We start from the raw sequence: 22,730 nt of genomic DNA on the forward strand, positions 1-22,730 counted from the left end.
AGAAAAGGAAGTGACTATATTAAAGTCAGAAAAATGGTTACCTTTGTGGTGAGATAGTTGTGATGGGAAAGAGTATGTGGGGCTTTTCTGGGGTATTAGCAAGCTTCTATTTCTGGAGAGTGATTAAATAGCTTTGTTTTATAATTTGTTAAGTTGTACAATTGTGTTTCTATTTATTATTTTTTTAAGTTACTTCCTTCTGTTTATAACAGCATATTACACTACAGATTAAAAGGATTGAATGCCTTAGGACTCTTTTAACTGCAAATAATAGAAAACTCACCCCACAGTAGCTAAGCAAAAGTAATGTATTGGCTGATATGAAGAATAGAAGGTGGACACACTGGCTTCACATGAGGCTTAGAACAGGACTCATACACTGTGACCAGGTCCTGGTTTCTTTTTGTGTTGCAGGTTCTTTGACCTGCTTTGAGACATTTTCAGGCTGGCTCTTACCTTTTGGATCCGAGATGACTGCCCGTAGTCCTTGAAATTATGGGATTCCTTTTTTAGATCTAGCAGGAAAGAGAAAGCTCTGGTCAAAAGCTCTGGTGTTGAGTCTTGTCCTGATTGACTTGGGTCATGAGTCCTTCCCTGGACTAATCACTAAGGGAGATACGGTAAAGTGATTAATCCACAATAGACTGCATGGCTAGACTGTTCAAGATGATATTAAAAAGAGAAAAAGGAGAATAATAGATATTGGGAAGGAAACTAACAAATGTCTATGACAATCAGTACCCATTGTATTTAGCTAATATCATCATGCTTGAAAAGCAACACACAATTTTGCATTACTAGCCATCTCTGTCTTAATCAGAATTAAACAGAGAAAGTGGCTGGGTAAAATAGAGGTACACCAGCAGAGCTTAAATCTGAAAATGATAGCAACAATACATTTTTCCCTCCTGCTGATGTTAGAGATTCCAAACAGTCCGCAAGTACTCAGATGGATTAAAAGCAAAACTGGTTTGTAATACATAAAACTAAGGCAATGGGTGAAACTTGAGTGGATCTTGGTTAGGAAAAATGTTACCTGTGAAAGATATTTTGGGGAGAAATGTAAAAATTGGAACATCAGCCGGATAGTAAAAGATTAGGGAATTATCATTTATTTTCTTAGGTGTGGCAAGGTCATTTGGTAATATTGGAGAAAGCTGTTATTTTTAGAAGAGGCAGCCTGCAGTATTAAGGGGTGCAATGTGTTGATGTCTGTAATTTACTCTCAAATAGCTTAACAAACAACACATACATATGAAGCAAATATTCAAAACGTTAACAATTGCTGAATATAGATGAGCATATGAGTGATGATTGCAATTTTTTAACAATTCTGTATATTTGAAGCTCTACAAGATAAAAAAAGTTGGGAAAATAAAAAATGTTTTGGGGGAAAATCTGAAAAATCCAAACCAAACAAAACAGGACTTGTTTCTATATTTTTTCCCTCCTGTAGCCTCCTGTAGACCTAAGGACAGAAGAAGATAAATTTATTTTGTTATTAGAACAGTGTAAGTTCTATTGCTTTTCCAATTATCCATGAAAAATATTTATTCAGCACCAACCATGTATATGCATTTCTTATTGTTAATAGGCAGTTATAATTTTATCTCTGTCTGACTTTATTACAGAATAAATGTTGCCAACCGGATACCAAAGACAGAGGGAACTACTAATAACATATATACTGAGGGCTTACTTTGTACCAGGAACATTAATATACATAGTTTTACTTATTTTTTTATTATAATCCTGTGAAATAGATACTGTCATTAATCCTTGTTTTACAGATGACAAATGGAGGTGTTTGTAAATTATGAACACTTGGCACAGAGTCCCATATCTAACAAGTAGGGGGTATCTGAATCTAACAGTAAATCTGTCCTTGTACACTGCTGGTGGGGATGTAAAATGGAGCAGCCACTTTAGAAAACAGTGGCAGTTGCTCAGAAAGTTAAACAGTTACCATGTGACCAGGTGATTCAATTCTACTCCTAACTATATACCCAAGACAAATGAAAATATGTGTCCACACAAAGACTTATATGCGAATGTTGATAGCAGTACTATTCATAAGAGCCAAAAAAAAGTGGAAACCACTCATATGTCTATCAACTGGTGAATGGATAGACAAAATGTGATATAGCTATACAATGGAATGTTATTTGGCAATAAAAGGAAATGAAATAACTATACATGTTACAACATGGATGCACTTTGTTGCTAAGGGAAAGAAGGCAGACACAAAAGATCACATTTTGTATGACATAACCTATATGAAATGTCTAGAATAGCTAAATCTGTAAGAGAGAGAAGGATTAGTAGTTGCCTAAGCGGGGGAGGCAAAGAGAATGACTGCTAAGGGATACAGCAGGTTTTTTGTTGTTTTGTGTTGTTTTTGGAAGAGAGGTGGTGATGAAAATGTTCTAAAATTGATTGTGATGGTCGCACAACTCTGTTAATCTACTAAAAACCATGGAATTGCACACTTTAAAAGTGTATTGTATCATATGTGAATTAGATCTCAATTATATCTCAAAAAAAGCTTATTTCCCCTTTACTGAACCATGTTGCCTAAGAAAACTTTAGTTTTCCTCTTAGAATCGGCTTTCAAAATCAAACAGTAAGGGTAGTCAGGTCGAAAGAGATTTTATATGTCATTTAGACTCTTCTATTCAAAAAGTTAATTATTTTGGAATTAGATGGAGAAAACCTCAAAGTGCCCATAGGAATAAAGTAAGTGAATAAATGCATACATGAAAATTCACCTTTCCTCCATATCTCCAGAGTTGGCTCTCTGAGTTTTTTGGATTTGGGCCCCATTATGTGAAGTCTGTTATGTGAGATCTTATCTCTGGATCTAGAAGGCGTAGTGAACTGGCCATCAGCTATCTGCAGATTTGCAGCAGAGGACATTTTCTATGGGATTTATTAGCAATAGCTGGTTTTATAAGGCATTCAGGAACTAGTCTTTTGGAATGGCTAGAGCTGTAACAAACATACACTCTTCCAAACTTTACGCTGACTTCCTCCTTAATGTTGCATACATTTAGTGAATAGGAAGATGACCTTTGGAATCCTGAATGGTCTCCCATTCCATAGTCATAAACATTCCAGTTCTTTCCTTCTACCCCTGAAGCTAATTCCTTTTATGGCCAGGTTTGTGGTATTTGGACATTTGCTTAAGCTTGGTTTCAGGTACTTATAGTAAGTTTTGCTCCTAACCTTTGCTTTTTTGGGTGCCTCTAGAAAGTACTTTCTACACTGTAACTGCTTCTATTTGAGTAGTCTTCTCTACTGCCCCACCCCCAGTCTTTTTCCCTCTTTTTTTTTTTTTTTCTTTTTTCTTTTTAGTTTGATTCAGTTACCTGCATCTGGTAATGTGGAGCTTTCCCAAAACTGGATTAGCAGCAATATAATAGCAGTAACCCTTTCATTACCAGAGTAATTTTCTTCACTTGTTTTGAACTTAGCATTTATAGGCAACTGCTGTAAAACTCAAAGGTGAAAAAGACGTGACTTTGTCCTGCTTTTACAAGTACAGAGTACTTATTAGTGAGGGTTATAGAACTTTGAAGCCATTTTTTTTTCCTTTAAAAAAGGAAATGTGAGTGCTGAGGTAAGCTTTTCCTCCATTTAAACAAAACACACAAATCCGGTAACAATATTAAAGGAACATTTTCAATATTCTGCAGTTTACCCTAAAAGAATAAATAAATCCCGTAAGAATTTAAGGTTATACAGATTTTGACTTCTTTGCAATCTGTTTCTGGCCTTATGTTTTCTTGCCTGAAGTCAGTAGTAAAGTTGTTAAAATGCGGTGATGGAAACCAAGGTATAAGGCTTTGCTATCTTGGGCAGTTTTCTATTCTAGTCATTAGTCATGCGGCCTCTATAATTTAATTTCTTACTTACCAGGCTGTATAAAGAGACTCATAAAACGGCCTTTCTAGGATGTAGCATGCCTGATTATTCTAGTCTAAGGCAGCAGGATGAAAGCTGTCTACAGAGAGTTATGAACATACTTCCCAGAAATTTTTAAAACTTCATTTCTATAGAGCTATCAAACTAGTGGAAGGGAAGTTACTCAGAATTTGAATGTCGGATGCCTCCAGGAAAGCTTTCTTTTACAATTTTAGCAAGATACAAAGGTTGTGAGGTATTGGAGATTTATGTTTAACAATTTTCTTTTTTTTTTTTTTTTTTCAACGTTTATTTATTTTTGGGACAGAGAGAGACAGAGCATGAACGGGGGAGGGGCAGAGAGAGAGGGAGACACAGAATCGGAAACAGGCTCCAGGCTCTGAGCCATCAGCCCAGAGCCCGACGTGGGGCTCGAACTCCCAGACTGGGGAGATTGTGACCTGGCTGAAGTCGGACGCTTAACCGACTGCGCCACCCAGGAGCCCCGGAGATTTATGTTTAAAGCACAGAGGCCAGAGAGTTGAATTTCCAAGGAGGGCCCCCAACACAGAGATCTACATTGAAATACATTAATTTCTCTTGTAACAGGCCGAAGTTGAGGTTTCACAATTTCAGGATGATCCAGGATAGTTGCAACATTTTACCCACTCCTGGGTGTGTGTCTTTGTGTATATAGGCACTACCAACATCAAAGGCCAGACTGGTTTCTAGTAGCTACAGGCTCTCCAGTTACTGACCAAAGACACAGCAAGGAATAGTGTAGGATTTTTTGTTTCCTGGAGAAGGGGTGTCACAGGTGGTGAGGGATTTGTAGAGAGTCGGTGAAGTCCTACAAAAACTGGGGAATAAGGTGTCTTGCCAAAGCAAAAAACACTAGCAGCATCCTTGATTTGTTCTGTGCACGTGAGACATGCTTCAGGCTTTGTATTGTGGGTAAGTGGGGAACAGTTCCAGCCCTAAAAGGTATATTGACATTTAAATTAAGGTAGGGATGCTGGTCAGTGGGGCACCTTGGGAAGGGGGTGTGTCCACTTACCTCTATTTTGAACCTTCGACCAAAAGCAACACACAAATACTATTCAATTTCGTATTACAATAAAATTCTTTGAACAAATTCTTTAAGGGGTGGAAGTTTAAAATTAAAGATAGTGAACGTTTTCAATTCACTTATTCAGGCATCCAGTCACTTATTCAACAGAGGCTTATGGAGCGCCTATTCTATGCTAGGCACTGCTGAGCCATCACAGACTTGGTCCCTGACGCCATGGAGTTGACAGTCTAGTCCAGTCAGTGAGGGAGTTAAAAAAATTCAGGCATCATTGCTACTGCGGTTGCACCGGGTGAAGATCAGCCCCTCCAATTCTCCCACGTGGTCGCAGCAGGTGAGTGTGGGTGTGAGCGCTCGCGGCTTCTGGTATTTGAGGAGTGTGAGAGCGCACGTGTGTCAGAATGGCGCGTGTCACAGGGTGCGTGCAAGGGTCGGGGTGGTAAGCGTCTCCACAGACGCTTGGGCCCGGCTGCGTGGGCCGCGGGAGGACTGCGTCTCCCGCCCACGTACTGGGGGCGGCGCGGGAACCACCCGGCCCGTGCGATTGTGAGTGAGCGCAAGAGCGCGCGCGCGGGGGCGGGGGAGGGGCGCGGCGCGCGCAGGCGCAGAGAGCTAGAGCGGACCGCGGCCGCCGCAGAGCGCCGGGGGCGGGAGGAGCGAGCGCAGTAGGCCATGGCCGCCGTCGGCTGCTGAGGGGCTCGGCCCGCGAGCGCCTGCCGCCGCGGACGATGGTGACCGCACGGGTCGGGCCGCTGCCGCCGCCGCTGCCGCCGCCTCCCAAGACGCTGCAACCAAGGCCCGGCGCGGAGGAGCCGCCGCTGTGAGCCGCGCCGTCCCGGCCCCCGCCGCCGCCGCCCGAGAAGAACGGGAGGGCGGGCGAGAGAGCCGGGGAGTTGCGGAGCTCGCCTGCCCGCCGGCGGCGCCGCCGCCCTGCGGGGAGAGAGGCCACTGCCCGAGGTGACCGAGCCGTCCGCCCTGGCTGGCCTCTTCTCATCCAGGCTCCCCCGCCCCCTTCTCTTCCCACATCCTTCCTTCTCCCCTCCCCCACCCTTTTGCCGGCTTCTTCCTCTCCCCCCTCCCCCGCCCCTTCCTCGGTTCACCTCCCACCTTCTTCCCAGTCTCGGCGGCGTCCACATCCCCTCTTCTCCCCTGGCGTCCCCTCCCTCCTGACCAGCCGCCCCTCTTGCAGACCTCTTGGCCCCCCACCAGCTCTCTCCGACTCTCTGCCCTCCCTTCCCACCCCCCTTCCCCGTACAGAGTCCCCTCCGCCAGCTCCAGGGCCTTGAGCGCCGCCTCCTTAATTGCTCACCCTCCCGGAGACATCCCTTACCTCCCCTGGCATTCCTAAGATGCTCTCTCTCTGAGCTTCTGCCCCATCGCATCCCTAGGACCCCCTTTCGAGGTCTTTTCTAAGCAGCTTCCTGAGCTGCCCCTTCCTAGGTGCTCCTTTCCAGCCCCTTTTCTCTAGTTCCCACTTCCAACTTTCCCTCTTTTGCGTCTTTGTCCGCTTTGCTTCTAAGCTTCCCTCCCTCTTTCCTTTTGACTTATCCTTTGGTCTACGCAGCCCCAAACTCAGCCTCCTCTTTCCTTCTTTCATGCGGTTTGAGGTTGTTTGGGGGTGCGGAAAGGCCTGCCAAGCCATTCTTCGAATGGGGGCCCATTTGCTCTGCATCCCATCTGTCCTTTTTCACTGTGAGAGCGTTCTCTATCCCTTCCTTTTTGTCCCCATCGCGTCCTCTCTCGGCTGCCATCCTTTCTCCACCCCACTCCTGTTTTGCTTTTCCCACTCAAGACCCTTGCCCTCCCTTTAGGAATGAGTCCCCTTTCTGCTCGGGGATGATGAACTTGGCCCGTGTCTTTATTTGGAAGCTTTTCGGTGCGTGGCGCGGCGGAGCCAGCACCCTTGGCCAGACAAGAGGGGAGCTCCCTGGCACGGGCCTCTTTACTGGCAGAGTTTTTGCGAACGTAATCCCCTAGCCCCGCGGCGGCAGCGGCCCTGCTGCTGCGCTGCCTGCTTTGCAGCGAGCTGGGCTGGGGTTACTATAGTTCAAACGCGGCTGAGATCAGCAGGCGTGGAGGGCGGGGGAGGAGGTGCGGGGAGAGAGGAAGGGGGCTTTGCAGTGAGAAGGCATCAAAGATTAATGGATGGCTTTGCATCGCTGTCTGCAGTAAACAGGAAACTAGTTTGAAAGGAAAGGAGAGGATTGTGTGCCTTTTTATTTTTTAAAATGCGGACTGTGCTCTTCTACTGAATCTTGAATCATGCCCAAAGGATGAGCTGTCGGTGCTGCAGTCGTGACCCAGGCTGAGCGCCCAATGGCAGAGAGAGCAGTTTTTATTCCCTCTGTCTGGCTCCTTAAGAGTTGAAAGATGGTCCTGTTATTCAGAGTGGATTCTGTATCTTTGCCACTTTGGAGATGAGAAGCCACAGAATTGCTAGTAGTTTATGTGGAAACCAGGTACATACAAAGTTAGCTAACAATAGTGTGGGAGTGGGGAGGACCAGCTATATTTAAAACATGTGCCAATGCTTATGTAAGAGGTGCGTTCTCCTCCTGGGTATCTCAGTTTTGGCTGAGTTTACTTATGATTTTAGGCTCTAGCTTTGCCCTATAACATTTTCAGGGGTTACCATCCTAATGTATGGACAGCCAGAAAATTTTTCTTGAGATTGGTTTTAGCAGATGGTAGAATTTTTTTTTTTCCATTGGATTGGACAAAGAAAGGAGATTAATGGTGATTTTTTTTTTTTTCTTTCGAAGCGGAAGAAAGGTGTAGAAACTTTCAGCCTTAAATTATCTATCGTACTGAATTTAAAATTGGGTCATATGATTTTCTCATTTATTTATTTTTTATTTGCCTTTTTAAAAAGGGAGTTTATCTGCCTTTTTAAAAAGGAGATATGAATAGCCTTTTTTTTGGTAAGATCCCATTTTCCGTTTCTTTTTCTTAATTCTTCAACAGACAAGCTATTACTTTAAAAACATACATTTTCCATATTGTTCTGGATGATTTGTGTGATTTCTTCATAAAACAAAAATCAGAGTGTTTCCAGGAAGGTGTAGAATGAGACTGTGTTTCCTAACCCACAAATATGAATGGTGAGCTGTGCAACGTTATACTTGTACAGGACATTACTGTGTAAGTAGTGATTGCTGCTTCCAAGCCTGGGAAAGTCATCTAATGAAATCATTGTGGTCCTGTTTTTGGTTAGCTTTGTTGAGTTTTTGTTTTGTTTTGTTTTGTTTTTTGCCATTTTTGGAAGGGATTTTTTTTTTAAGGTGTTTCACTGTGTAAAAACATCTTTAAGTTTGAGTCACATTTAGTTTACATTACTTGCTGAAACATTGTGTTGGCATATTACTTTCCCAGTTCTGTTAACATTTCAAGGAGGACATATAAAAATCTTTCATGGAGGGGAAAATATGTGTAATTGAACATGACAGGAAATAACTTCAATATTTGGCCTTAGGAGTGTCATCTTTGTGTTCAGCTCCTTTACTTATTTTTGAGGATAATTTGGTATTACTATGATTTTAAGAGAATTTTAATCTTCCTCTGACTTGGAATATACTCATTAGCTCTGATAATAAATCTAGGAAAAAGATAAATTAGGCTTCAACCAAACATCATAGAAATACAATAATCTTTTTATGCCAGGGGAGAAAGCTCCATTTTTACTTCATGCTTCTAATAGAGTGGCTTGGCAAATGTGAGTGACTTCAGTGATTTTAAACAAGATAAATGTTTCCACATTTTGTTTAGATGTTAATTTAGTGTGTGGTGCTGGAGTGTAGTGTGTGGTATTTGTGATGGTGATCACCCTATCATGTGGCACTTACACTTTAGAAATCACAAAGTTGGGCTGGGGATTTTGTGTGTGTGTGTGTGTGTGTGTGTGTGTGTGTGTGTGTGTGTCTTTCCACAGCTTTTGTGGGTAATATTTTAGATCTGGTTTTCCATGAATTTGTTTCCTCTATGTCCACATATAGGCCCAGCTTGCCAATGACTTGCTAAAATATAACTTACAGAAATAAATGAAATGTTTATAAGCAGTGGGGTTGTTATTAAGTGGGCATATTTCATTCTATACAAGGTCCTTTCTTAATTCAGACATTTGGGTCTTGGATTTACTATGCAGTAGAATTTGGGGATCAGTCTCGGATATTCTGTATTGAGAGCTTTAGGAACTCAAGATTTCCCTTTTTCTATATGTGAGGCAGGAATAGTGGTTTTTGAGAGGGAATTTGTACCATTATGCTAATGGCCCTCTTCTGTAATAGAGTTGAATCTCCAGAAGAATTAAGGAGATTTTTTTTCTTGTTAGTTGTTCATATCTTGATTTCATATCGTGATGCAGGAGTGGTTATTGGTTTACTTAAAATTTTTTTTTCTTTACCCCTTTGAGAGCTGCAATAAATGGTAAAAATGGGTACATGTAAAACCAGCAAAACATTAAAAAAGGAGGAAGGCTCTAACTCAGATGAAATGAATATGGACCACAAGTACTAACTTAGTAATAGTCCCTACAAAAGCAGTAGTGATTTATATTGGATTCTAGACTATGGAAAAAGTATATTCCATTATAGTATAAAGCCTGTCAGTGATACTGTTATCTTAGTCCATAATGATTTTCACACGGGACTGGTGTTTTGTGAGAAAAATCCATTGTTCGTGTACTTTGAAATAAACTCCCAACTGAGTTTGACTGTTTATCTGTTTGACCACCTTAGTAAGTAGTTATGTTCTATATATTTCCTTAAGTCATCTAGATAGCTTAGGCATGTTATACTTTTTATGAAGAATTTCTTTTTTTAATCCCCAATAATGGGTATTCTACAACATTTGGCAAACAGAAAAGGAAATAAAAGTCACCTTAGCCTTATTGTTGGAAGGATGTTAATGTGATATTTTGGTATTATTTCTTCTCAAGATTTTTTTTTTCTCTCATGAGCTTTGAGAAATTGAAATTCCTGAATGGTGTAATTTGCACTAAATGTTGAGTAGAGTTTTTATTTTTCAGTGCTTTTTTTCCCCCCATAGGACACAACAGTTAGGTTTTAATTCTGACAATATTTATTTCTTATGTAGGAAAATTATTAAAGTGATCTTATTCATTGAAAATAATCAGAATTACAATACTTATTAATAAAAATGTTAATTGTGCATTCTTAGGATAACTTTTAAGTAATGGGAATGATTTATGATCATTCAATGATTGATATAATGTATCAGTTTTTCAGTGATTGACAAACTTCTATTAATGGTTTGCCAAGTTGAGCTCTTTTTTTTTTTTTTTTTTAAACTATCTGAGCTAGGAAGCTATGAAAATTAGAGGGTAAAATGGAAATACTGGCAAATATTTAACCATAGCATAGTAATCTGTCACTGTAATTTTCTTCAGAAATAAATGTTTTCATTTGTCCTGTAATGTCTGAAATTACTGCCAAAGCTGGAAATGTGTTTAGCTTTCTCAGCAAAATTCTTAAAAGGATATTGTCAGAGCCAACAATCCAGAATTATCATTACTTTTAAAATTGTCTTTAACACACTTGTTTGCCTGATTCTCATAATTCCTTGGATTAATTTGCAGCACTATCATACAAAGCAGTGTTGCACAGAATTGTCCTTTTAAATAATAGATTGTCCTGGAGATCTTTCATTTCCTTTTTTTTTTTTTTTTTAATTCTATTCGTACTACTCATCAACAGCTGAGCACAGACAGGGGCTGCAGACTCCATGTGCCAGCATATCTGTATATCATAGGAAGAATTTGATGTTGCAGTTGTTTCCCACTTTGAAGGCAGATTATGGGAATATCAAATGAAGAGTTTAATGATTCAAGGAAATAATATTGTGAACAATGTTTTATTTACCTGTATCGTGAGTTTCTCTGAATTGTATCTACATCATGTAAATTCAGTACTTCAATTTTGATTGCAAGTAATATAGAAAAGGATAAGTCTTTGAGATGCTGCAAACTAAATGTGTAGTTAGCAAATTTTTATTGAATAGCTTAGGCTTTTTTTTTTTTAATCAGTTAAATTTTGCTCTTTTTTAAGACCTACATAAATCTCACTTTTATAAGAGTGAATTTTTCCTTTCAAGTTAATTGGACAAAAGCTGTAGTATTATTAGGGTGTTTTGTTGCTAGTGCCTAGAGTTGGAGTTAAGCTTTTAAAAATAAAGTTTGAGGCCTTACCACTTATGCAGACTGGGAAGACCTGTAAGGAAGGGTCAGAAAACGCAATATAAAGATTGCTTCATGAAAGCCTAGAAGTAGTAGCTGTGGCTGAGGAGTTTTATACGTTGTTATGTAGTGTTTGTATAGATATGGCATCCATTAGATTCCTAAGAGCATATCTAAAAGCTGTTTGAGGTGACTTATTTTTTATATGTTGGATCTCCTGAATTTTAGGTCTGCTCCAAGAAAAAACATGGCTGCAAAGGAAAAACTGGAGGCAGTGTTAAATGTGGCCCTGAGGGTGCCAAGCATCATGCTGTTGGATGTCCTGTACAGATGGGATGTCAGCTCCTTCTTCCAGCAGATCCAAAGAAGTAGCCTCAGTAACAACCCTCTTTTCCAGTATAAGTACTTGGCTCTTAATATGCATTATGTAGGTAAGTGTCTATATCACCTTTGCTAATCTGTTAGTGAGCATTCTGATTTATATCTTTGTTAAGATGATTTTGAATTTGAGTAAAATGAGGTTTGGTTACATTGAAATGACAGCGATACAGTCATTGATGAATGTTTATGAATCTTGTTTGTAATATAATTTGTCTTACCATTGCATATGAATTATTAGGGCTAGAGGAGAACAGACAGTTTTGGGTTTATTTTACTGGATGACACTAGAAGGCAGAAGAAAACATTTTAGATTTTAATATGATAAAATGTAAATGAGAACAAATTTTCCAGACATTTGGTCTGTTCTAATTTGTCTATTAAGGGTTTTGTTAGTAACAAAGAAGGGAGGCTTCCTAAATGCAATATTCTTTATTGTTCCAGAACATTAGTATCAGTGGAACATAAGGCATTTATTTCAGTTAAATGAAATGTTGGAAATGACATTTGTAATATTAAAAATATATATATTCCTTGAAATATAATTGATATGATTTGGAGTTAGTGGTTAAAGTAATGTTGAGGTTAAAGAGGTAGAAGTCAAGAAATACAAGCAGGAAGGGCACCTGGCTGGCTCAGTCAGTAGCACATGCTACTCTTGATCTTGGGGTTGTGAGTTTGAGCCTCATGTTAGGTGCAGAGATTACTTAAAACAAAATCTCAAGGGGTACCTGGCCTGGTTGGCTCACTCGATTAAGCCTCCGACTTTGGCTCAGGTCATGATCTCACAGTTCATGAATTTGAGCCCCATGTCGGGCTCTGTGCTGACAGCACGGAGCCTGGAACTTGTGTCCAGTTCTGTATCTCCCTGTCTCTTTGCCCCTCCCTGCTCAAGCTCTGTCTCTCTGTCTCTCTCTCTCAAAAATAAACATTAAAAAAAAAAAAAATTAGAATCTTAAAATAAGGAAAAGAAATACAGGCAGGAAACAGGTAAAAATTCATCTAGTATGACAGTGATGATCCTTGATTTTTAGATTAATTTTTGGTTTATATGTAATCATAGCAATAATGTTTCATTTGGCATTACTATAACATAACTCAAGATGTGGTTTGATGACAGTGGTTTAATAATATTATTATTAGAGTTGTCCATCAAGAAGTATATATTTTATAGAATTGTGAAGGGTTTGTCCTGTCTCAGTGAGATTTATTTTTATCTATGGAAGTACTTTTTGGGTTCCAAAGCTCAGCCCTGAAAACCCCTTACATCTCTAAGAGATTCCCAAGTAAGCCATTGTGGGAAGAAGTATAGTAGAAAAGGCAGTGCACTAGAAGTAAAACATCTGGGTACAATAAATTCATCTCTCTTAGATGGCATTACCTTGGGAAATTCTTTGAAATGAGAATGTTCTTTTATGCTGCAAAGCACTATAATTCTCAGCCCTTTACTAAAAGCTTTGTATGTTAGCCAATTCATGGAAAATAATTCCAATCTGTTGTAGAAGAACAATCGGGTACTTGGCTTAGATTTTTAGCTTAATCAGCAGAATAATTCACACTGTGCTTTAAAAAATGTGCTTATCACATATATTATTTCTGAGTAGATTGAAATATTTATTTTAAAAACAGCTGCCTAATAATCAGAAACATTAATTTTAGAAGTTGAATGGGTTTTAATACAGTTGAAATTCATACTCTGGCTTATAACTTTGGGAATTCAACTGAGCCTTCTTAAATACACTTATTACATGCTATGGTAGAATTAACTCAGTGATTAAATGAGTAGATAGTTACAGCTTGAGCAGTTTTTTGGTTAGAGTAACGTCTGGGTCAAAGTATTAAGGAGTGTTTATGTAATGTTCTAGTTTATAAACTTTCACCCTTAAATACATCTTTAAAATTCTTTTTAAAAATTAGTAATGTAGTTATACATTTATTATATGTTAAAAAAATTAAAACATAGAAAGTGTACAGTGAAAAGTATCATTCTTCTGTTTGCCAACTACTAAGTTATCTTAAGCCCCAGCAAGTAGCTATTTTTATTAACTTGTGAAAAATTCTAGAGATATTTTTATGTATACATAAGTCAATATAAAGATATATTGGTAAATAAACATAAATAAGTATAAATGTATGTATGTTCTCTTTATACAGATGATGGGATAATATACAGTGTTCTTTTTTTTTTTTTTTTTTTTTTATTTATTTTTGGGACAGAGAGAGACAGAGCATGAACGGGGGAGGGGCAGAGAGAGAGGGAGACACAGAATCGGAAACAGGCTCCAGGCTCTGAGCCATCAGCCCAGAGCCTGATGCGGGGCTCGAACTCCCGGACCGCGAGATCATGACCTGGCTGAAGTCGGACGCTTAACCGACTGCGCCACCCAGGCGCCCCCATTGTTCTTTTTTTAAAATTTTTATTTAATTTTTAAATTTATATCCAAGTTAATTAGCATATAGTGCAACAATGATTTCAGAAGTAGATTTACAGTGTCTTGAACCTGTTGTTTGTTTTAACTTAATGATGTATCACAGAGCCATAACTACTGCTTTTAGATATTCATGAAATAAAGCTTTGTACTCTGTTTTTATGTTGACACTTCCTGTTCTGCCAAATTTTAAGATTCTGATTAAATGTTAAGGCCTCCTTCTCCCCCTAGACCTCCTAATTCTGTTTCGTAGTGGTGTAGTATCCTTGTATGGCCATACCACAGAATTGATGCTCTATTGGTGAACACTTTAATTTCGTCTGCTATTTCATTCAGTGTTGCACTAAATAATTTTATATAGCCATAATTTTGACAGATACAAATATAGCCTTGAGATAAATTGCTAGAAGTGAAGTTGCTGCGTTAAAGAGTATACATGTCGGGGCGCCTGGGTGGCGCAGTCGGTTAAGCGTCCGACTTCAGCCAGGTCACGATCTCACGGTCCGTGAGTTCGAGCCCCGCGTCGGGCTCTGGGCTGATGGCTCGGAGCCTGGAGCCTATTTCCGATTCTGTGTCTCCCTCTCTCTCTGCCCCTCCCCCGTTCATGCTCTGTCTCTCTCTGTCCCCCCAAAAAAACAAAAAACAAAAAACGTTGAAAAGAGTATACATGTCTTTAATAATGGATCGATACTACTCTCTATGGGGTTTTACAGACAGTGGTTGAGAGTTCCTACAGTCTTACATCCTTATCAAAAACCGTGTTATCAAATTATTACATTTGGTTATTCCAGTACATGAAAAATGGATGTTTTTTAACATAAGTTTTAATTTGTATTTCTCTTACTGCGAGTGAGATTGTATTTATTCACATGTTGATGAAAAACGTGTGTTTCCTCTTCTGTGAGTTGTCAGATCATTTCCTTTGCCCACTTTTCTGTGGGATTTTAGCCTCTCCCCTCCCCCCTTTTTTTTTCTCAAAGGCACAGGCTTCAGCTCTAGCTGAAGGGAGACACAGCACCAACAGAGAGTAGTTAGGCTGGCCTTCTCTGGATTTTAGCCTTTTCTTACCAATTTGTGGGAGTTTGGTATACATTAGGGAAATTAACCCTGTATGATGAGTTAAAATTACTGTTTTCAGTTGTGCTTGTCTTGATTTTGGCTTATGATTTTTTTGACTTGCAGAATTTGTTTTTAATGAGATTGAATTTATTGTTTTTTCTTTTTTTTTTAAGTTTATTTTTTATTGTTTGTATTTTAATTTTTTTTTCAATATATGAAATTTATTGTCAAATTGGTTTCCATACAACACCCAGTGCTCATCCCAAAAGGTGCCCTCCTCAATACCCATCACCCACCCTCCCCTCCCTCCCACCCCCCATCAACCCTCAGTTTGTTCTCAGTTTTTAAGAGTCTCTTATGCTTTGGCTTTCTCCTACTCTAACCTCTTTTTTTTTTTTTTTTTTCCTTCCCCTCCCCCATGGGTTTCTGTTAAGTTTCTCAGGATCCACATAAGAGTGAAACCATATGGTATCTGTCTTTCTCTGTATGCCTTATTTCACTTAGCATCACACTCTCCAGTTCCATCCATGTTGCTACAAAGAGCCATATTTCATTCTTTCTCATTGCCACATAGTACTCCACTGTGTATGTAAACCACAATTTCTTTATCCATTCATCAGTTGATTGACATTTAGGCTCTTTCCGTAGTTTGGCTATTGTTGAGAGTGCTGCTATAAACATTGGGGTACAAGTGCCCCTATGCATCAGTACTCCTGTATCCCTTGGGTAAATTCCTAGCAGTGCTATTGCTGGGTCATAGGGTAGGTCTATTTTTAATTTTCTGAGGAACCTCCACACTGTTTTCCAGAGTGGCTGCACCAGTTTTCATTCCCACCAACAGTGAAAGAGGGTTCCCGTTTCTCCACATCCTCTCCAGCATCTATAGTCTCTTGATTTGTTCATTTTGGCCACTCTGACTGGCGTGAGGTGATGTCTGAGTGTGGTTTTGATTTGTATTTCCCTGATGAGGAGCGATGTTGAGCATCTTTTCATGTGCCTGTTGGCCATCCGGATGTCTTCTTTAGAGAAGTGTCTATTCATGTTTTCTGCCCATTTCTTCACTGGGTTATTTGTTTTTCGGGTGTGGAGTTTGGTGAGCTCTTTATAGATTTTGGATACTAGCCCTTTGTCTGATATGTCATTTGCAAATATCTTTTCCCATTCCGTTGGTTGCCTTTTAGTTTTGTTGGTTGTTTCCTTTGCTGTGCAGAAGCTTTTTATCTTCATAAGGTCCCAGTAGTTTATCTTTGCTTTTAATTCCCTTGCCTTTGGGGATGTGTCGAGTAAGAGATTGCTACGACTGAGGTCAGAGAGTTATTTATTTATTTTGAGAGAGAGAGAGAGAGAGAGAGAGAGAATGAGAATGAGCTGGGGAGGGGTAGAGATTGAAGGGGACAGAGGATCCGAAGCGAGCTCTGTGCTGACAGCAGAGAGTCCAGTGTGGGGCTTGAACTCGTGAACTGTGAGATCATGACCTGAGCCGAAGTGGGGCGCTTAACCAACTGAGCCACCCAGACACCCCTATTGTTTTTTCTTTTAGAACTTAGAATTTTGACTCAATTAGAAAAGGCTTCTCTATCATATTTTACTCCATTATTTTTATTTCATTTTTTACATTTACATCTTTGCTCCACTTAGGATTTATCTGCATGTACAGTGTGTTGTAGGTGTAATTTTTTCCCCTAGATAACTATCTGGTGGTTTCCATGTATTTATTAAATAGTTCATCTTTTCCTGGCTAATCATTATATACTAAGTTCTCCCATATATTTGGTTCCATTTCTGATATTTATTCCTGTTTTTTAAGTGTGTGGTCATAATGAATATTTAGACTATATTGTACTGTCTAGACTTAGTCCCTTCATTGTTTTTTATTTATCCCTCAGAGTTTTTCTGATATTGTTGGCTATATGAACTTTAGATACTTAGTTTAAGTTAAGATGAAGAGGTAGCTTAAAGATGTTAACTCTTCTCTATGTATGAACACAGAAAGCCTCCCTATGTTCCAGGTTTCTTTTGAGTCCTGGAGTGTTTTAAAGTTTTTATTATATAGGTCTTGGGCATTTATTGTTCAGTTCATTCCCTAGGTATTTTGTCTCTTTTATTGATATTGTGACCCCCCCCCCTTTTATATCCTTTAATTATTATTAAGAGCTTAAACTTAAAAATCAAGGTAGGGAATGGTAAAGTTCATGTTTATGGAGTATAATTGTACCTTCAAATTGAGAAGCTTTCCAGGGTGGGTTTTGTCTGAGAATAGGAAAAAGAAGTGATTGTCTAAATATAATTGGAATGCTAATTATAGAACTTTTTTGTGAAGTATAGGTTATAAAAGGGGAAATAGAAGTAATATTGAAAAGTTATAGTAGGGGAATTTGTGAAAAGACCTGAATACATATATTAGGTATTCATAATTTGGTAGGTAGTGATAGGTCAGTGAGGAATTTAGAGCAGGTGAACTGCACTTAAGAAGATTGACTAGGCAGTGTTCTACAGGCCACTGGATTGGGGAGGGGAGAAACCAAGGGTAAGAAGACCAGTTTGGATTTTAGGCAAGAGGTAATGAGAGCCAGAATTAGCCTTGTAAAAGGTGGAAAGCAAAGACTGGCTATGAGAACAATTCCATTGAAATTGCAATCACTAAAATCATTAGTGACCTAAAATGTAAAACTCAGGCTTCATTTGTGTTGTCATTCTGCAGACAATCTCATATTTATGGAATTGTTGACTGCTTCCTCTTAACAGTGTTTCTGGATTCTTCTAACTTTCTGACCATTCCTTCTGACTCTTTTGCTGTGTTTTTTTCTTTAGACTTCTTAAGTGTTGATATAGCCTAGAATTTGTGTTTAATTTTCATCTTTTGTTGTTTGTGTGATCTCATATAGTTTTGGCTGCAAATCCCTATCTCCAATTTCCGTTGCTTTTTTGACCACTGTAGTCTGGGGTTAGTGTTCTTTCCTCTGATCTCATGGCACCCAGTTCATAACCTCTCCCATAGCACTTACTATGCTGCATTCCAAGGATCCTTAGGCTCATCTATCTTCCTAACTAGATTGTGAGCTCCTTGAAGGTAGGAATGGGGTTATTCCTAGCGTTTAGCTAGTGTCTGGTACTGAATGGATTTCTAACTATTGTTAGACATGACCACCTAAGTATTCTGTAGACCCTTCGGTTTATGGTCATGAACTCATCATCTATACCTCAAACCTCCTCCTTCTCTCGTTTCCTATCTTAATGGTAAAGTTGTGATTATCTTGATTATCCAAGCTAGAAACATCACAACCATTTTCACTTCCTTGTTCTCCACTCATAGATCACTATTAAGACTTCTTTAAATATGTTTCTCATAGGTGACCCTGCCAACTCCATACCAAAGCTGCCGATTTATTCTAGGTCCTCATTTTTCCCCTCACTACTACAATAACCTTTAAATAGCAGAAATCCCTGCATTTTGTTAGGAACATTCATTAATGTTATTTTAGGTAGGTCATCATTTTTAAATGCTGCATGTCTTGCATTTTAATTATAAATTATTGTTGGGTTATCTTCATCATCATCAGTTGAGTTTGTTGTGATAGTTTAGAGTGAATAGTGATGCATATTTGCATGGGCAATAGTTTTGGCTTGTATTTTTCAAATAATTAGATTATATATGTGTTATAATTTAGATAAATTATTCATACTGTTCTTGCTTTAGCAGTATTCATAATTGCTTAAGATTCTTGTGTGACATTTTTTGTTATCACTGAGTTATTTTTCCACTGCAGTGTGAAAAAGGAGGGGGATAATTGGGCCATAGGGTTTTTGTTGTTTTGTTTTTTGTTTTCTTACCTCACTTAAAAGTGTATCTAAAGGATTTGAGAACTGTTGGCCCAGTCTAAACTCTTTATTAGTGTATACAAAGCTTTATATTGAAGTGTTAGCTACCAGTTCTATCAGCATCATCTCCCAGTACTTTTTTATTTACACCAAATTTTAGTCTAGCCTACAGAGTTTATGGTCTCCTGAAAACATCCTTTTTTTTTTATGGTTTTCATGCCTGCTATTCTCTTTTCCTAAAATGTTTTTCTTTTTCTTAGCCTGATAAATTCACTGTTCTCAGTCCAGGTCAAGCTTAATCACTTAATAATAGCCCTTCTAATATTTGTATATTACAGCACCAATATTGTATCATACTTTTGTCCATGTTTTTTTCACTAGACTATGATTACTTTATTGTTTGGATCTTTCATGTCTAGAAATGCATATGGTTCACACTTTATATGTAATAATTGGTTGAGTGGATAATTGAAAGAATGAATAAAATCAATATGTTTAGTCTAGAGGATTTGACAGCTGTTTTATGAGATGTGCACAAAAAGGGAAAGATAGGAATATCTGGAAAGGAAAATGATAGTTCATTAAAAGAGAACTTATGGAGAGTTTTCATGCAGTAGATTGAATAGAAAATCCTCAGCCACAAACACTAAACATGCTTACTAAATATAATAAACATCCTTTTTAAATACCTCTAAAGTCCTTTGAGATAGAGATTAAAAAAATAAATTGGGGAAATTATTTTAAGAAATTAAAAGTTAGTAGAAATACTTCTGTCTAGTTTCTGCTGGATTGTTCTTAAAGTTAGGATATGTGGGAAATCTGAATTCTACCTCTTTAGTCCCTAGCATAGTGCTCCTGTCTCCTTAGCTTTAAGCATGAGAGGTGCATTGGGTACTAAGAAGGGTTATCTGTACCGTAATAAAGACTCGCTAATAAATGGAAAATAGTTATGGAAGAGTAGACAAGAACCAGATATTGCAAGACCTAGACTGTCAGACTGAGAAGTTAAGAACTTTTGAAGGTTTTTAAGCAAGAGATTTGTCTAGATGAAGGTGATGGTTTTGTACTGAAGTGTAGGATCAATGAGGATGGAAAGAGACTGAAAGAAGAATAGCTATTAGTATGCTATTATATTGAGAGTGGACTGGGATATGGGGCATAGGGACTGGAAAGGAAGGGTGACATGGGACACTTAACTGGGAAAGACTCAGCAGGACTTGATGATGACGGAAAGATGACTCAGGTTTGAGTCCCAGTGAATGGGATTTAGGGGAGAAAGAGGGTGAGCCAGCCTGTTGAGGGAGGAGGATGGGTGCTCAGTTTGTACTTATATATGAGAACATTTAAGTGGATTATATCCCAGGCATTGTGAGATATGATATATCTGCTTAGAATAAGAAATGATTGCTTTTTTTTTTTTTTTTTGGCATATGCAGTAGGTAGGTTCTCAGTAACTTTGTTGATAACATACATTTAGAATGGTATATTTGAAGCAGCAACATAAATTGCTTGAGCTAAATACTTTGTAGGGGAAAAAGCAGTTTAGGGACTAAATTTCCTTTGTTCATTTGAGGGGGTAAAAAGCAGCGGGGGAATTTGGAGGTTATAAGGAAATCCATGCCACAGAGCCATGGAGGTGGCCATGAGGGTGGTTGCCAGGACAAGGATAAGCAGGGTGTTTTAGGTTTGACAAGTAGGCAGTTGTTGACTTCTGAGTTTTTTTTTTTAGAGTAGAAGGGCAAAGAAGGTTCATAGAGCATTTGTAGATTGTAGATGATTAAGAGGAAATAATGGAGTGTTAGAGAATGGAGGCATTAGTACAGATAGTTTACAACATTTGTCAGTGGAATGAGAAAAATAGATAATAGCATGAAGAGAAGTTTCTCAAGATTGGAAGAAGAGCCCTGTATGTCCTTTGAAGAGAAAAGTGAGCACTGGTGTTAGGGGGATGATTGAAGATGTAGGAGATTAGGAATTAGAAAAATAAGATCTTGAGTCAAGTGGAAGAGGCAGCTTTAGAGAGGGACATTAAGCAGTGTTTCCTCTGGGACGAGAGGATGAGAGAATTGGTGTAGAACAAGTAAGTTGACATCAAGGAAAGGTAGATAATGAGAGGAGTGCTGTTGTACCTTTGTGTGGTATACTTGATTGTAAAGCAGAGAAGGCTACAAAAAAAAGTGAAAAATGCTTTGTTTTCAACTAAAAGTCCATAGTGATTTTTACTGTATTAAACTTACTTTGGTATGAAGTAAAAAACCTGAAAGTTGTTGAAACTTAATTGGAAAGTAATTGATTTCAGGTTCTTTTTATTAGTATAATTAATTGGAAGACTAAATTAGAATTATATTTTATTTATAATCTCTCTTTATTTCTACTACAGGTTATATTTTAAGTGTTGTGCTACTAACCTTGCCCAGACAGCATCTGGTTCAGCTTTACCTGTATTTTTTGACTGCCCTGCTCCTCTATGCTGGCCATCAAATCTCCAGGTAAGAATGTGACCTTGTTTTTGAAATGTATGACCAAATATGGTTTTTCATTACCAATAAAATATTTTTCATGAACACTGTTAATAAACTGAGGCTTTGCTAAGTTCCAGAACAGGGTTTTTAATATTTGTTTTTTAAGTAAATATTATTTTATAGAAATAATAGCTGGGGTTATGCCTCAAATTTTATTTCTGCGTTTAAAAACAATCTTAATATGAGGGTTGCCTGGGTGGCTCAGTCCGTTGAGTGTCTGACTTAGGCTCAGGTCACGATCTCATGGTTCATGGGTTCGAGCCCCACGTCGGGCTCTGTGCTGACATCTCAGAGACTGGAGCCTGCCTCAGATTCTGTGTCTCCCTCTCTCTCTGCCTCTCCCCTGTTCGTGCTTTGTGTCTCTCTCAGAAATAAACAAACATTAAGAAAAGTAAAAAAAAAATCAATGTGAAATGGACCTTAAGATTATGTTTACAGAGATACTCATGAGCTTTTCTATATCACCTAAGACAAGAATTTCCAAAGATAGGCTGTAGAATATTTTAACAATTATAGACTTGATTATTTTCATCATTTTAGGGAATCAAGTTTATGATGCAGGAGAATCGGCATGAGATGTGACCACCTATATAGTGGATGATTTGTATAAATTATCTGATGAGGTTCATGGTATAGCTCAGAACTTCTTCATCTTTAGCAATATTGTGTTTGTCTGGGTCTGCTAGTCCTAAATTTTAAGACTCTGGTCTGCCGATGAAAATGAACTTCCTACTTTGGAATGGAATGTTAAAATACAAGTGAACCAAAAGCCACACAGTAAATGTAATGGTGGGGGTATAAATAAATTTGGAGGGTATGATTTCTTTTGTTATGATTGAAATGTATAACCAAAATTAAATATACTCCCAATCCTAAGAAGAGGGACAGTTACTTTGCATATATAGTAAGAAGTAGTTGTCTAGAAGTCTGAAACGCAGATTTTGGTGTTAGCTTGAAAATTAATCTTAGAGGGGCGCCTGGGTGGCGCAGTCGGTTAAGCGTCCGACTTCAGCCAGGTCACGATCTCACGGTCCGTGGGTTCGAGCCCCGTGTCGGGCTCTGGGCTGATGGCTCGGAGCCTGGAGCCTGTTTCCGATTCTGTGTCTCCCTCTCTCTCTGCCCCTCCCCCGTTCATGCTCTGTCTCTCTCTGTCCCAAAAATAAATAAAAAACGTTGAAAAAAAAAAAAGAAAATTAATCTTAGAAATAGCATTTTTATATTACTAGAATTGAATGGTTGACTTGGAAACTTTTTTACTCTCTTATAAAATAATACTGTTCATTGGAGATGAGTTTTGGGAAATACAGAAAATTTAAAGGTAGTAACAATTACGTACTGTAATCATACCACCCAGAGATAAA

General features: G+C 38.6%; 1 protein-coding gene across 1 annotated transcript in view; it reads left to right on the forward strand.

Moving 5' to 3' along the window:
* Nucleotides 1–5,797: 5,797 nt before the first annotated feature.
* The window catches only part of RNF145 (ring finger protein 145), a 60,701-nt gene continuing 43,768 nt past the window's right edge, over nucleotides 5,798–22,730 (forward strand). The window contains exons 1-3 of the mRNA XM_023260095.2: nucleotides 5,798–5,929; nucleotides 11,391–11,593; nucleotides 21,228–21,336. Of these exons, the coding sequence (XP_023115863.1) occupies nucleotides 11,410–11,593; nucleotides 21,228–21,336 (293 nt within the window). The 5' untranslated portion in view covers nucleotides 5,798–5,929; nucleotides 11,391–11,409. The remainder of the gene's footprint in view (nucleotides 5,930–11,390; nucleotides 11,594–21,227; nucleotides 21,337–22,730) is intronic.

This window comes from Felis catus, chromosome A1, assembly GCF_018350175.1.
Source record: "Felis catus isolate Fca126 chromosome A1, F.catus_Fca126_mat1.0, whole genome shotgun sequence".
NCBI lineage: Eukaryota > Metazoa > Chordata > Mammalia > Carnivora > Felidae > Felis > Felis catus.